We start from the raw sequence: 14813 nt of genomic DNA on the forward strand, positions 1-14813 counted from the left end.
GGCAGGCAGGCAGGCAGGCAGGCAGTAAGGCAGTAAGGCAGTAAGGCAATAAGAAAATGACTCAATAGGGTTGTGCACGTTTTTTCTTTTCCATGTCTGGAATTCCAAGCGAATTTCCCCTGTCCCGTCCCACGTGCGGCTCAACTGAATGGTGGAAACACTGAAAGGCAGGGAGACTGTAACGGTTTTCTGTCTGTGAAGGAGAGTCGGACCAAAATGCGGCGTGTCTATTGCAATCCATGTTTAATGAAGTAACACACTAAACACAAACACTACCAAAACAATAAACTTAAAGAAACCCGAAACAGCCTATACTTGTGTAACCTAACACAGAACAATGACATCAGGACACTAAGGACAATCACCCACGACAAACTCAAAGAATATGGCTGCCTAAATATGGTTCCCAATCAGAGACAACGATAAACACCTGCCTCTGATTGAGAACCACTTCAGACAGCCATAGACTTAGCTAGAACACCCCACTAGCTACAATCCCCATACATACACACCACATACACAAACCCATGCCACACCCTGGCCTGATCAAATAAATAAAGATAAACACAAAATACTTTGACCAGGGTGTGACAGAACCCCCCCCCCTAAGGTGCGGACTCCCGAACGCACCTCAAAACAATAGGGAGGGTCCGGGTGGGCGTCTGTCCATGGTGGCGGCTCCGGCGCGGGACGTGGACCCCACTCAATCAATGTCTTAGTCCCTTCTCCTCGCGTCCCTGGATAGTCCACCCTCGCCGCCGACCATGGCCTAGTAGTCCTCACCCAGAACCCCACTGGACTGAGGAGCAGATCGGGACTGAGGGGCAGCTCGGGACTGAGGCAGCTCGGGACTGAGGGGAAGCTCAGGAGTGAGAGGAAGCTCAGGAGTGAGAGGAAGCTCAGGCAGGTTGATGAATCTACCAGATCCTGGCTGGCTGGCAGATCCTGGCTGACTGGCAGATCCTGGTCGACTGGCAGATCTGGAAGAGTCTGGTCGACTGGCAGATCTGGAAGAGTCTGGTCGACTGGCAGATCTGGAAGAGTCTGGTCGACTGGCAGATCTGGAAGAGTCTGGTCGACTGGCAGATCTGGAAGAGTCTGGTCGACTGGCAGATCTGGAAGAGTCTGGTCGACTGGCAGATCTGGAAGAGTCTGGTCGACTGGCAGATCTGGAAGAGTCTGGTCGACTGGCAGATCTGGAAGAGTCTGGTCGACTGGCAGATCTGGAAGAGTCTGGTCGACTGGCAGATCTGGAAGAGTCTGGTCGACTGGCAGCTCTGGCTGCTCCATGCTGACTGGCTGCTCCATGATGACTGGCAGCTCTGGCTGCTCCATGCTGACTGGCTGCTCCATGCTGACTGGCTGCTCCATGCTGACTGGCTGCTCTGGCTGCTCCATGCTGACTGGCTGCTCCATGCTGACTGGCTGCTCCATGCTGACTGGCGGCCCTGGCTGCTCCACGCTGACTGGCGGCCCTGGCTGCTCCACGCTGACTGGCGGCCCTGGCTGCTCCACGCTGACTGGCGGCCCTGGCTGCTCCACACTGACTGGCGGCCCTGGCTGCTCCACACTGACTGGCGGCCCTGGCTGCTCCATGCTAACTGGCAGCTCTGGCGGCTCCTTGCAGACTGGCAGCTCTGGCGGCTCCTTGCAGACTGGCAGCTTTGGCGGCATCCTGCAGACAGGCAGCTCTGGCGGCTCCTTGCAGACAGGCAGCTCCTTGCAGACTGGCAGCTCTATGCAGACTGGCAGCTCCTTGCAGACTGGCAGCTCCTTGCAGACTGGCAGCTCCTTGCAGACTGACAGCTCCTTGCTAACTGGCAGCTCTATGCTAACTGGCAGCTCTATGCTAACTGGCAGCTCTATGCTAACTGGCAGTTCTGAACAGGTGGGAGACTCCGGCAGCGCTGTAGAGAAGGAAGGCTCTAACAGCGCTAAACAGGCGGGAGACTCCGACAGCGCTGGAGAGGAGGAGGGCTCCGACAGCGCTGGACAGGCGAGGCACACTGTAGGCCTGATGCGTGGTGCTGGCACTGGTGGTACTGGGCCGAGGACACGCACAGGAAGCCTGGTGCGGGGAGCTGCTACCGGAGGGCTGGGGTGTGGAGGTGGCACAGGATGGGTTAGACCGTGAAGGCGTACTGGAGATCTTGAGAGCGGTGCTGGCACAGGACGTGCAAGGCTAGGGAGGTGCACAGGAGGCCTGGTACGTGAGACTGGCACCATCTTCACCAGCCGACTAACACGCACCTCAGGACGAGTATGGAGCGCTGACCCAGGTGCCATCAAATCCCCGACACGCTCCGTCGGGCGAATTCCATGTTTAAAACACCAACACAGCAACTCCCTCATTTCTCTCTCCTCCAATTTCCCCATTAACTCCTTCACAGTCTCTGTTTCGCTCACCTCCAACACCGGCTCTGGTTCTGGTCTCCTCCTTGGCTCCTCACGATAAACAGGGAGAGTTGGCTCAGGTCTGGCTCCTGACTCTGCCACACTCTCCCTGAGCCCCCCCCCAAGAAATTTTTGGGGCTGACTATGGGGCCTCCGTCCGCGCCGCCTTGCTTGCTTCGCAAACTCCATTCTCCTATATCCTTCCGCGCACTGCTCCATCGAATCCCAGGCGGGCTCCGGCACTCTCCCTGGGTCGACCGCCCACCTGTCTATCTCCTCCCAAGAAGTATAGTCCATACTGTACTCCACTTTGGGCTGTTCCTGCCTGTTGACACGCTGCTTGGTCCCTTTGTGGTGGGTGATTCTGTAACGGTTTTCTTGGTGAGAAGGAGAGTCGGACCAAAATGCGGCGTGTCTATTGCAATCCATGTTTAATGAAGTAACACACTAAACACAAACACTACCAAAACAATAAACTTAAAGAAACCCGAAACAGCCTATACTTGTGTAACCTAACACAGAACAATGACATCAGGACACTAAGGACAATCACCCACGACAAACTCAAAGAATATGGCTGCCTAAATATGGTTCCCAATCAGAGACAACGATAAACACCTGCCTCTGATTGAGAACCACTTCAGACAGCCATAGACTTAGCTAGAACACCCCACTAGCTACAATCCCCATACATACACACCACATACACAAACCCATGCCACACCCTGGCCTGACCAAATAAATAAAGATAAACACAAAATACTTTGACCAGGGTGTGACAGAGACAGTGATTATAGGGAGGGTTCCTCTGATGGTTTTGGACTACACTGCTATCAGACCACGGCCAGAGAGAGGGAGAGAGGTATGGGGCGGGTCCTGCAATGCTATGCCCCAATAGCCACAGTAAGGCCAGAGTGATATAGAATGAACATAATAAGTCTGTGTAGGTGTGTGTAGGTGTGTGCATGTGTTTGTGCAGACATGTGTGTGATTGGTATTTAGCTTGGTTCCAGATCAGAGAGAAGGGACCCAATGGTGAATTACAAGTTGATGTGTGCTATTTGTGTCAATCAAGTTCTCTATTTCACAGTCGGGCATTGTCTGAACATTTACACACTATTCCATTCCAGTCGACTAACCCAAGCTGCATGCTACTAACCCACATCATTAAAAACACCCACTACCTTGGAAAATGGAACAGTTTAACTAAAGCTTCTTTTTACTGGGAGTTTTCTATTTATTCCTCCGTTACAGACAATGTGTTAACATTCCCTTCTGAGCTGTTCTCACTCTTACCAAGCCTGCTGAAATGATCTATTAATAAGGCGGTAAGATGTGGAGGCTGTATTTATAACTTCTAGCTACTCAAAGAAGTAATGCTGAGGAGGAAGAATGGGTTTGTGAGCTGTGAACTGGGTTCTGAGAGCCCTGAAGCTGTAGGTGGCTGTTCACAGGTGTGTTAACACTAGATAATATTGTACTAATACCGCACAGCAGTAAACGCACTTATGTTATGTGAGCAGTAGCTGTGTGGTCCTATGTTTCTCTCGAGCCTGTTCGGTAGTTGCAGTGATGAGACAAGATCGTAATTGGATCGCAATTGGATATCACGAAATTGTGATATCCAATTAAATAAGAATGTGTGAGGAGGGTTGTTTATATTTCAGTGTGTGTGTGTAGCACTACATTCTGAGGTCTCCTAATATCTTTGTACATATGTTTTTGTGTCCTTCCAGTTGTAGGGTGCAGGAGGCCCCCAGTACCTGTCCATGGCTCCACAGAGGGGATATTCCATCACTCAGGGGCGCGAGTCACATTCCGCTGTGACCCTGGGTTCGAGCTGAGGGGGATCCGCACCGCCATCTGCCTCCAGGATGGCACCTGGAGCACCTCTGCCCCCCAGTGTGGTAAGAGGCCAGAGAGAGAGGGGCACAGCACAACAAACAATTTAGATGCTTGGTGAAAAATCCAACCTGATTGACCTTAGAGACATTGACACTGTAGGTTTGTTTTATACAATACCATTTGAGACGTTGGATGTTAACACAACAGCTCCTCTAAGGAATAAACATATTTACAACTCATCTGCAAATTCAATTATGTCTGACAATCTGAATCGCAGCATCACTGATCCTACATGTTATCTGTGTTCCTCTGCAGTGCCTATGGTGAAATTATGTGCCATCCCAGCCAAGCCTGTGCATGGAGACCACTTCCTAGTGTACGGGCCCAATGATATCATCATAGCCCTGCAGTACCTGTGCTACCGGCCCTACAAGCTGAGCGGGACGCACCAGAGGACCTGTTTGCCCAACAACACCTGGAGCGGAACACCCCCCACATGTGGTAAAGGTTAGGATGGGAGCAAGGCATGATGGGAATCAGAGTTTGGAGACAGTGGGAACAGGTTTTGATAGACATCAAAGGTGGACCTACTATTATTAGGAATGACTATGTTCTACATGACCAGACAATTGATAATATTTCACTAGTAGAATGTGTACAACCATTCAGAATGGTTAGCCAACTGTATAACAACACTTATTTCAATCCAGAAATTCACTTGTTTTCTCTCTTTTTTTTACAGTGAATAATACACTTGCTGAACCAGGCAAAGACAAAGGAAATGACAAAGCAAGAGATACAGAAAAGGACAAAGAAAAGCATGCAGAAAAAGAGAAAGACACTGACAAAGACATTGAAAAACCCAAAGACAAAGAGAAAGACTATAATACAGGTATCAAAGAGGACGTAGCTTATAAAGATCCAGACACAGGCCTGAGGAACACAACAGTGGATGGTAAAGATCCAGACGCAGGCCTTAGGAACACAACAGTGGATGGTAAAGATCCAGACGCAGGCCTGAGGAACACAACAGTGGATGGTAAAGATCCAGACGCAGGCCTGAGGAACACAACAGTGGATGGTAAAGATCCAGACGCAGGCCTGAGGAACACAACAGTGGATGGTAAAGATCCAGACGCAGGCCTGAGGAACACAACAGTGGATGGTAAAGATCCAGACGCAGGCCTGAGGAACACAACAGTGGATGGTAAAGATCCAGACGCAGGCCTGAGGAACACAACAGTGGATGGTAAAACAGATGGTAAAGACAAAAACATTGACATTACTCTGGTTAACATCCCAGGACGAAACGAGGATAAAACAAGTGACAAAGAAAAAGAAACTGGGCTAGATAAACCTTCTGGAGATACCAAGGATAAAGTGGACAGTAAAGAAACGGATGACATTGTAAACACAGTGGAGGGAGAGAGAGAAAATGACGTGGGGAAAACCATCTCAGACATAGATGGCAGTCCAGATACTGGGGGAGACACAGACGTGGTACGGGAGATAGGAAAGACAACAGAGATCCCTGAGATAGTGGTGGTGGTGGAAGATAAAGGACAGGAGGAAGAGAAGAAGAAAGAGGATCCAGTAGATAAAAGCAGTGATCCAAACATAGTTGATCCTAATGACTTAAAACCTAGGGGAGACACATTTGCCATAGATTACACTGAGTTAAAACCTAGGGGAGACACATTTGCCATAGATTACACCGAGTTAAAACCAAGGGGAGACACATTTGCTGTAGAGTACACTGTTACGGATGTGTTTGGCACCAATGACATAGAGCAGGGTATGAATACAACAATGTCGAAAGACATTGTGAAGATTTTTATTCCAACTAGAAACAACAACACACAGTTCACCCCATATTCATCAGGAGGTCAGGAAACCGAGAGGCTGGTGGAAAAGCCACACAAAGATATAGGAGCAACTAAAGATATAGGCTCAACTAAAGATACAATGGCAAGTACAAGCAAACCTGAAGAGGAAAATACTGGAAAAGATTCTGACAAAAAAACTGATGATGAGTCTGATGATGAGAAGAGAGAAAACCAAAGCATCAGTGGTAAGACTAATACACTGCATTATTGAAACAGATATTATAATGACCCTCAGGATCTTACATTTTGTTCTTCAATCTTTCGCTAGCTCTCCACCTATCTATCTTACATTCTGCACCTCCTCTCTTTGCCCTCTCTTCCCTTCGTCTCTCCTTCCAGAGGAGAGCTGTCCCCCTCTCCCACAGCTCTACCATGGGTACCAGCAGGTAGTGCCAGGGCTGGTGCCAGAGACAGTGGATTTCTTTTGTAATCACTCCTACGCTCTGAGTGGTGACGCCAGACGCACCTGCCAGGCTGGCGGAACCTGGGGAGGCACTCAACCCCTTTGTGTGAGAGGTAGGCACTGATGTGTGTGCGAGTTTGTGTATGTGTGTGTGTGTGAGTGCATGCGAGCGTGTGTGCCTCAACTTTGTGATTATCAACAAGGGACACACTGGAGCACCTGCCAGTTGAGCACTATTTTTAGCAGCCTCTAATCAACCCAACATTGAGAATGAAAGCAGCTGCCAGCCTGTCAGTAGGTATTAATGGGAACCCTGTGTGTGTTTGTCTGCAGCCTGCAGAGAGTCCAAGGTCTCAGAGCTGGTCAGACAGAGAGTTCTGCCTCCACAAGCTCCATCCAGGTATGTCTAACGATGTATAATATATTATGTTAGAGAGCACACATAATAATACACATTATATAGTCTATATTTAATTCCAGACGTAAGCATTAACCAACACTATACTGTATATCCACATTGCCATCGAAATCATCATATTTTTTATTTATTTGACCTTTATTTAACTAGGCAAGTCAGTTAAGAACAAATTCTTATTTTCAATGATGGCCTAGGAACAGTGGGTTAACTGCCTGTTCAGGGGCAGAACAACAGATTTGTACCTTGTCAGCTCGGGGATTTGAACTTGCAACCTTTCGGTTACTAGTCCAACACTCTTACTAGTCCAACATAAAACTTATAGTATATGTGCATAATCATATATCAACATCATTGGCACACCACACGAGAGAGACCATAAGCACAATGTATGACCCTGAATAATGCACACATCACAACAGATGACTTAGCTCTTTTTTGTGTGTGACAGAACCACTTTACCATGTGAAGCCCACATATAAATTACGAAGCGGCTGCGGATCTGACTTTTCCTGGATCTTTCTTCCCAACAGCTAAAGGTCACACAGCATCTGTGCATGTGCAGGATTCTCTACTTTAGGCACAGTCCCTACTCTCTATTCTGGCAAATAGTGCTCGATCAAAGTTGAATCAATATCTGCAAGATCACATAATGATAGTATTGTACATAACAGAACTGAATATAATAGCATACTGTAGTGTAACGTTACTTTAAGACAAAAAACAGCACCTCATTTCCAATGAGATTTTAGGATGATTGTGCAAATGGTCGCATTTTTCTCTCATGCACGCGTAACTAAACAGTGTGCCACTAGGCAAAATATGTGCATTGATTGAAACAAGACAGGTAGGATGTACTACTAACACTACTTGCTCTACAATTTGCTCACTGTAATTCATTCAAAACAACACTGTACATAACTAAGAAGATCGTTCACAATTGACAGTGAGAAATGTGAAGGGAGAGTGACCACACATTTTTGGGGGCGTTAAGTAGAGGTAAAGAAACACATGCGCAGAACGTGATTACAGATCTTTCCGGGATTCCAGGGGGGGCGGACGGGATTGGAATGGGGCGGTTACTTACAGATCCACAGCCTCTGCCTATAAATTAAACGTTTAAAAACCTAAAAGGAGTTGTACATACTGCTAGCCTCTTTAGGTACATTATACACTAGTTTGTTTCTGTAAAGGAATCTCAATGGAACCCTCTCATCTCTCAGGAAGACCCCTGTGCATAAGCTCTACTCATCCTCTGGGTTTGTGAAGATGTTCCAGTCTGTCGGCCCCACCAAAGTTCCCCCAATGCTATCCCAGCTGCCCCAGGGGTTCCACCACCTCCACACTCACATAGCGTACGAGTGTGCCTCTCCCTTTTACCAGCACTCAGGCAGTGCACGCCGCACCTGCCTCAAGACTGGCAAGTGGAGCGGGCGTCATGTCTCCTGTTCACCAGGTGAGGGCAGCAGAGCCACATTACTTGATGTATGTCTTCATTTAGGGGAAGGTTTGTCTTGCCACCTAGGCATGCTAGAATTGCACTTTCAAACCACACTTAGACACTAAGCAATCAAGAAAATTGGATTGAAAAAGTAATATTCCAGGTTGGGTGTGATGTGGAATAAGGTTTCCATACATGATCAAGTGTTGTTTTATCACTCTGGCAGATCTGAGGTTTAACATCTTCCTTCCCCTTCTTTCCCACCCTTCTCACGCCTGGCCACACTTTCTTCTCTTCCACACTTGTCTCTCCATCCTTCTCTTTTCCCAGTGTGTGGGAAGCACCCTACCTTTGACCCCCAGAGCCCGGCAGAGTCCCACTGGCCCTGGTTAGCCGCCATCTACCAACGCCCCACCAACGGAGCAGGGACCAAGCTGGGCAAGAAGGCCAGCCTTGCGGGGTCACTAAAGAAGGGGACTGGAGCTGAATTAGGTGCTGGGGTTGGATCCCAGGGGCAGGATGAGGCCTCAGGCTGGCAGCTGGTGTGTAGCGGGGCCCTGGTGAACCAGCGGAGTGTGGTGTTGGCAGCCCACTGTGTGACTGAGCTGGGGAAACTGTACCCTCTGGATGCAGCCACGGTCAAGGTGGTGATGGGAAAACATTACCGCAGTGACCTTCGGGAGACCAAGGGCCTGCAGCATCTCAGGGTAAGAGAGGGGATGGAGAGGGCTTAAGGGTGGGGAGTAGAGAGTGAGAGTGACTAAATGGGTTAGTGGGTGGGGGTGGGCAGTGAGTGTGAGTTTGGAGAGGAGTAGGGAATGATGAATGATGTGGTTGGCTGAGACCACCTGTATTTAGCCACACACTGCAATGATTAGACTGAAATACAGCTATGGTGTACAGTTCACCACACATGATTTTACACACTATAGGTACATTTTCAAGCCTTATGAGATGGTAAAAGCTCAAGGTCTACATCTATATAATACCAATGGCTGGGTGGTTTTGAGCCAGTGTCCAATTAAAATGTATAATTTCACAACAATGACATCATGTCTACTACATCTAGCCATGTAAAACAGCCCCATGTTTTTTTTTTTACGTTCAATCATTGAATAAGTGCCAGAGAGCTACTTTGACTGTAAGTAATCACCAATGTGGTTGTGCGACATGGCTAGTCTGGATCTAACCAACATATACAGTAGCGTATTGCCATTTTGCAGTATATTGTAAATAATATAGTCTAATGGTGCATTATGCGCTTTATAAAGGGCTGTCAATTAATATACACCACATTACCAAAAGTATGTGGACACCTGCTCATCGAAAATCTCATTCCAAAATCATAGGCATAAATATGGAGTTGGTCCCCTTTTTGCTGCTATAACAGCCTCCTCTCTTCTGGGAAGGCTTTCCACTAGATGTTGGAACATTGGAACATTTCTGTAAGGACCTCACTTTGTGCACATGGACATTGTCATTCTGAAACAGGAAAGGGCCTTCCCCAAAATGTTGCCACTAAGTTGGAAGCACAGAATCATCAAGAATGTCATTGTATGCTGTAGCATTAAGATTTCCTTTCACTGGAACTAAGGGCCTAGCCCAAACCATGAAAAACAGCCCCAGATCATTATTCCTCCTCCACCAAACTTAACAGTTAGCACTATGTATTGGGGCAGGTAGAGTTCTCCTGGCATCCGCCAAACTCATATATATCCGTCAGACTGCCAGATGGTGAACCGCGATTCATCACTCCAGAGAACGTGTTTCTACTGCTCCGGAGTCCAATGGCGGCGAGCTTTAAACCCTCCAACCGACACTTGGCATTACGCATGGTGAGCTTAGGCTTGTGTGTGGCTGCTCAGCCATGGAAACCCATTTCACTAAGATCCCGACAAACAGTTATTGTGCTTATGTTGCTTCCAGAGGCAGTTTGGAACTCGTTAGTAAGTATTACAACCGAGGACAGACAATTTGTACCCGCTACATGCTTCAGCACTCGGCGGTACCGTTCTTTGAGCTTGTGTGGTCTACCACTTTGCGAATGAGCCGTTGTTGCTCCTAGACATTTCCACTTCACAATAAAAGCATTTACAGTTGACCGGGGCAGTTCTAGAAGGGCAGAAATGATGAACAGATGAACAGACTTGTTGGGAAGGTGGCACGTTGAAAGTCACTGAGCTCTTCAGTAAGGCCATTCTGCTGCCAATGTTTGGCTATGGAAATTGCATGGCTGTGTGCTCAATTTTATATCTGTCAACAACAGATGTTGCTGAAATAGCCATATCCACTGATTTGAAGGGGTGCCCACATAATTTTGTGTATACAGTGCCTTGCAAAAGTATTCGGCCCCCTTGAACTTTGCGACCTTTTGCCACATTTCAGGCTTCAAACATAAAGATATAAAACTGTATTTTTTTGTGAAGAATCAACAACAAGTGGGACACAATCATGAAGTGGAACGACATTTATTGGATATTTCAAACTTTTTTAACAAATCAAAAACTGAAAAATTGGGCGTGCAAAATTATTCAGCCCCCTTAAGTTAATACTTTGTAGCGCCACCTTTTGCTGCGAATACAGCTGTAAGTCGCTTGGGGTATGTCTCTATCAGTTTTGCACATCGAGAGACTGACATTTTTTCCCATTCCTCCTTGCAAAACAGCTCGAGCTCAGTGAGGTTGGATGGAGAGCATTTGTGAACAGCAGTATTCAGTTCTTTCCACAGATTCTCGATTGGATTCAGGTCTGGACTTTGACTTGGCCATTCTAACACCTGGATATGTTTATTTTTGAACCATTCCATTGTAGATTTTGCTTTATGTTTTGGATCATTGTCTTGTTGGAAGACAAATCTCCGTCCCAGTCTCAGGTCTTTTGCAGACTCCATCAGGTTTTCTTCCAGAATGGTCCTGTATTTGGCTCCATCCATCTTCCCATCAATTTTAACCATCTTCCCTGTCCCTGCTGAAGAAAAGCAGGCCCATATCATGATGCTGCCACCACCATGTTTGACAGTGGGGATGGTGTGTTCAGGGTGATGAGCTGTTGCTTTTACGTTTTGCATTGTTGCCAAAAAGTTCAATTTTGGTTTCATCTGACCAGAGCACCTTCTTCCACATGTTTGGTGTGTCTCCCAGGTGGCTTGTGGCAAACTTTAAACAACACTTTTTATGGATATCTTTAAAAAATGGCTTTCTTCTTGCCACTCTTCCATAAAGGCCAGATTTGTGCAATATACATTGTTGTCCTATGGACAGAGTCTCCCACCTCAGCTGTAAATCTCTGCAGTTCATCCAGAGTGATCATGGGCCTCTTGGCTGCATCTCTGATCAGTCTTCTCCTTGTATGAGCTGAAAGTTTAGAAGGACGGCCAGGTCTTGGTAGATTTGCAGTGGTCTGATACTCCTTCCATTTCAATATTATCGCTTGCACAGTGCTCCTTGGGATGTTTAAAGCTTGGGAAATATTTTTGTATCCAAATCCAGCTTTAAACTTCTTCACAACAGTATCTCGGACCTGCTTGGTGTGTTCCTTGTTCTTCATGATGCTCTCTGCGCTTTTAACAGACCTCTGAGACTATCACAGTGCAGGTGCATTTATACGGAGACTTGATTACACACAGGTGGATTGTATTTATCATCATTAGTCATTTAGGTCAACATTGGATCATTCAGAGATCCTCACTGAACTTCTGGAGAGAGTTTGCGGCACTGAAAGTAAAGGGGCTGAATAATTTTGCACGCCCAATTTTTCAGTTTTTGATTTGTTAAAAAAGTTTGAAATATCCAATAAATGTCGTTCCACTTCATGGGACTTCATGTCCCACTTGTTGTTGATTCTTCACAAAAAAATACAGTTTTATATCTTCATGTTTGAAGCCTGAAATGTGGCAAAAGGTCGCAAAGTTCAAGGGGGCCGAATACTTTCGCAAGGCACTGTATATATAGTGTATGTGCACATGATTTAGGAGTGTGAGTGAGTTGCCAGGTAACAAGCAAAGCTAACGTCATTCCACTGACAGCCAAGCTGTCACCCTGCTGTTATGTTTGGCACAGGATCTCTCTTCTCTCTACAGCTTTTCTTTTTTGACACCGCCTTTCTCTCTCAATTCTTTCTCTTACCATCCCTCCTCTCTATCTCTGACAATTCCTTCTTCATTCTGACTACCCCTTCGCTTTCTGACCATCCCACCTGTACTGTTTCTTTCTCTGACCAGTCTATTTTCTCTCACTCCCTGATAATCATTTCTTTCTGTCTCTCTTCCCATCCCTCCTCTTTTCCTTCAGGTGGCCTCCATCTCTATCCACCCCAACTACGACCCCCTGGTTCTTGACTCAGACCTGGCAGTGATCAAGCTCCTGGACAAGGCTCGTATCGGGGAGAAGGTCCTGCCCCTCTGCCTACCTGACATCCAGGGGGGAGAGGTGACCTCCAGAGAAGGGTTGGTGACGGGCTGGGCCCCCCTGCCAGATCCCCGGATCGGGGAAGAGGAGCAGGCCAGGGTGGGTGTGCAGCACCTGGCCGACGTGGTGCCCTGCGAGCAGCAGTATGCCCGTAAAGGGGTGCCCGTGAGCGTCACGGACAACATGCTCTGTGGCCGCCAGCGACTCGACTACAGCCCATCTAACATCTGTCCCGCAGACACAGGGGGTATCCTGATCCTTCCTGCCCAGACAGGCTCCCCCCAGGACCCCTCTCTTGCCTCTCCAGAGGGGCGGGACACATCCAAAGGGGAGTGGCGGCTGCTGGGGTTGGTAAGTTTCGGGTATGACCAGGGAGAGTGTGACCCAGACCTGTTTACAGTGTACACACATGTGGCCAACTTCAAAGACTGGATAGAGAGCCATATGAAGTGACATCACCAGGATGTGACTCGCCCTGTATCTCTTTTTCCTCCCTCTCTTCAACCAACAACTCCCTCTTTTGCTTCATCATTATTCCCCCTCTTACTTTTATTTGCTGACATCTTTCTCCATTCTCCCTCCTTCCTCCTCCCATCTACCTGCTTCTTGTTGTACCCAAGCAGGGAGTGTGATCACAAAAGAGCAGAGCAACACTGGACTGTACAGTGCTCTGAGCTGACTTTAGGGGGCCCTAACACAAACGGATCATATAGAGCTGCCCTCCACTCAGCACAATACTTCAGTGTTCAGGTTTTACCTTAAATTTGGTCTTAGACTTGAAAACGAAAACCAGTTCCCTGGGAAAAGCTGGTTTTCATTGTATTCTTTGATATGTATATATAATGTAATGAATTATTATTATGGCTCTGCACGTGGTTCAAGGGATGTACATATTGTATAGAAGGACATAAATGTAATGTTGTTTTTAATTAAAGATATGTGGTTGTGTGTAAAGAAACGGGGGTCTGGTTAGAGTTGTTCATTGAGTGTGGTTCTGTGAGCTTTCATCCAGCATTAATTCAAAGGATACCCATGTGATTCTACTAAACAGAGTTGAGAGAGAGAGAACCTGGTGCTTGCTATGTAAACCAGACAGCCATTTGGCCAGGGCCAGAGAAAGCCTATGAATAATCCAGATCAAGTATAAGGGCTGCAATCGAACACCTGCAAATTGAAATCATTAACAAAATAATTGATGTGCCTACACAGTTAATAATGTGTGTATAACGCAGTTAATAATTTAAGTGTTGACCCCTCTGCAAGCATCTAAAGAGAACAATTGGTAAGTAATCGATGGAGAAAGTGTAGTGTGAACATTTAGCCACAGGGTGGCAGTTTTAAAACGTCAATTTATATGGATTTATGTGGAGGGATGCTCTGGTATTGGTATTTTGGTATTTTATTAGGATCCCCATTAGCTGTTGCAATAGCAGCAGCAACTCTTCCTGGGGTCCACACAAAACATGAAACATGACATAATACAGAAGATGAATAGACAAGAACTACATCAATTTAAAAAAGGCACACGTAGCCTACATATCAATACATACACACAAACTATCTAAGTCAAATATAGGATACAGGCTCAGCCCAAATCTCACAACCAGAGGGATTGGGTATTTATACACACCAAAATGGTACTAACTCCACTTTCTCTCTTACAATGTCCACAACATCTACAAAAAATGAAGTCAGAACAAGCCCACAAGCCCAGCACAGTTTTTGATCATGACCATATTTGTGTGATGTGTGTGATGTACTGTGTGTGTACATTGTTCTCTGCTATACATTGCAGCACATCTACTGTAGCCCACCTTGCTCTTTCTTCTCACACTCTCTCTCTCTTGCGCACACACACACACACACACACACACACACACACACACACACACACACAGTGTCTGAAAGATGAACAGATGAAGGGGTATTTCTACCACATTGGGGGAACTGCTGTGTCTGTGATTGTGTTATAGGCGCTTGGGTTATGTGTCATGATGATTCTGGGAAGGAGAATGAGCTGGTG

The 14813-nt window shown here is 46.8% G+C and overlaps 1 protein-coding gene across 2 annotated transcripts in view; it reads left to right on the forward strand.

Moving 5' to 3' along the window:
* The window catches only part of LOC110497132 (inactive serine protease PAMR1), a 47786-nt gene extending 34044 nt beyond the window's left edge, over window positions 1–13742 (forward strand). The window contains exons 7-14 of one of the 2 annotated variants that reach the window (XM_021573107.2): window positions 4131–4301; window positions 4555–4746; window positions 4982–6310; window positions 6465–6641; window positions 6862–6928; window positions 8167–8399; window positions 8715–9091; window positions 12674–13742. In XM_021573107.2, the coding sequence (XP_021428782.2) occupies window positions 4131–4301; window positions 4555–4746; window positions 4982–6310; window positions 6465–6641; window positions 6862–6928; window positions 8167–8399; window positions 8715–9091; window positions 12674–13243 (3116 nt within the window). In that variant the 3' untranslated portion in view covers window positions 13244–13742. The remainder of the gene's footprint in view (window positions 1–4130; window positions 4302–4554; window positions 4747–4981; window positions 6311–6464; window positions 6642–6861; window positions 6929–8166; window positions 8400–8714; window positions 9092–12673) is intronic. The other variant, XM_021573108.2, reaches the window with a different exon arrangement.
* The last annotated feature ends 1071 nt before the right edge of the window (window positions 13743–14813 follow it).

Source organism: Oncorhynchus mykiss, chromosome 2, assembly GCF_013265735.2.
Source record: "Oncorhynchus mykiss isolate Arlee chromosome 2, USDA_OmykA_1.1, whole genome shotgun sequence".
Taxonomy (NCBI): domain Eukaryota; kingdom Metazoa; phylum Chordata; class Actinopteri; order Salmoniformes; family Salmonidae; genus Oncorhynchus; species Oncorhynchus mykiss.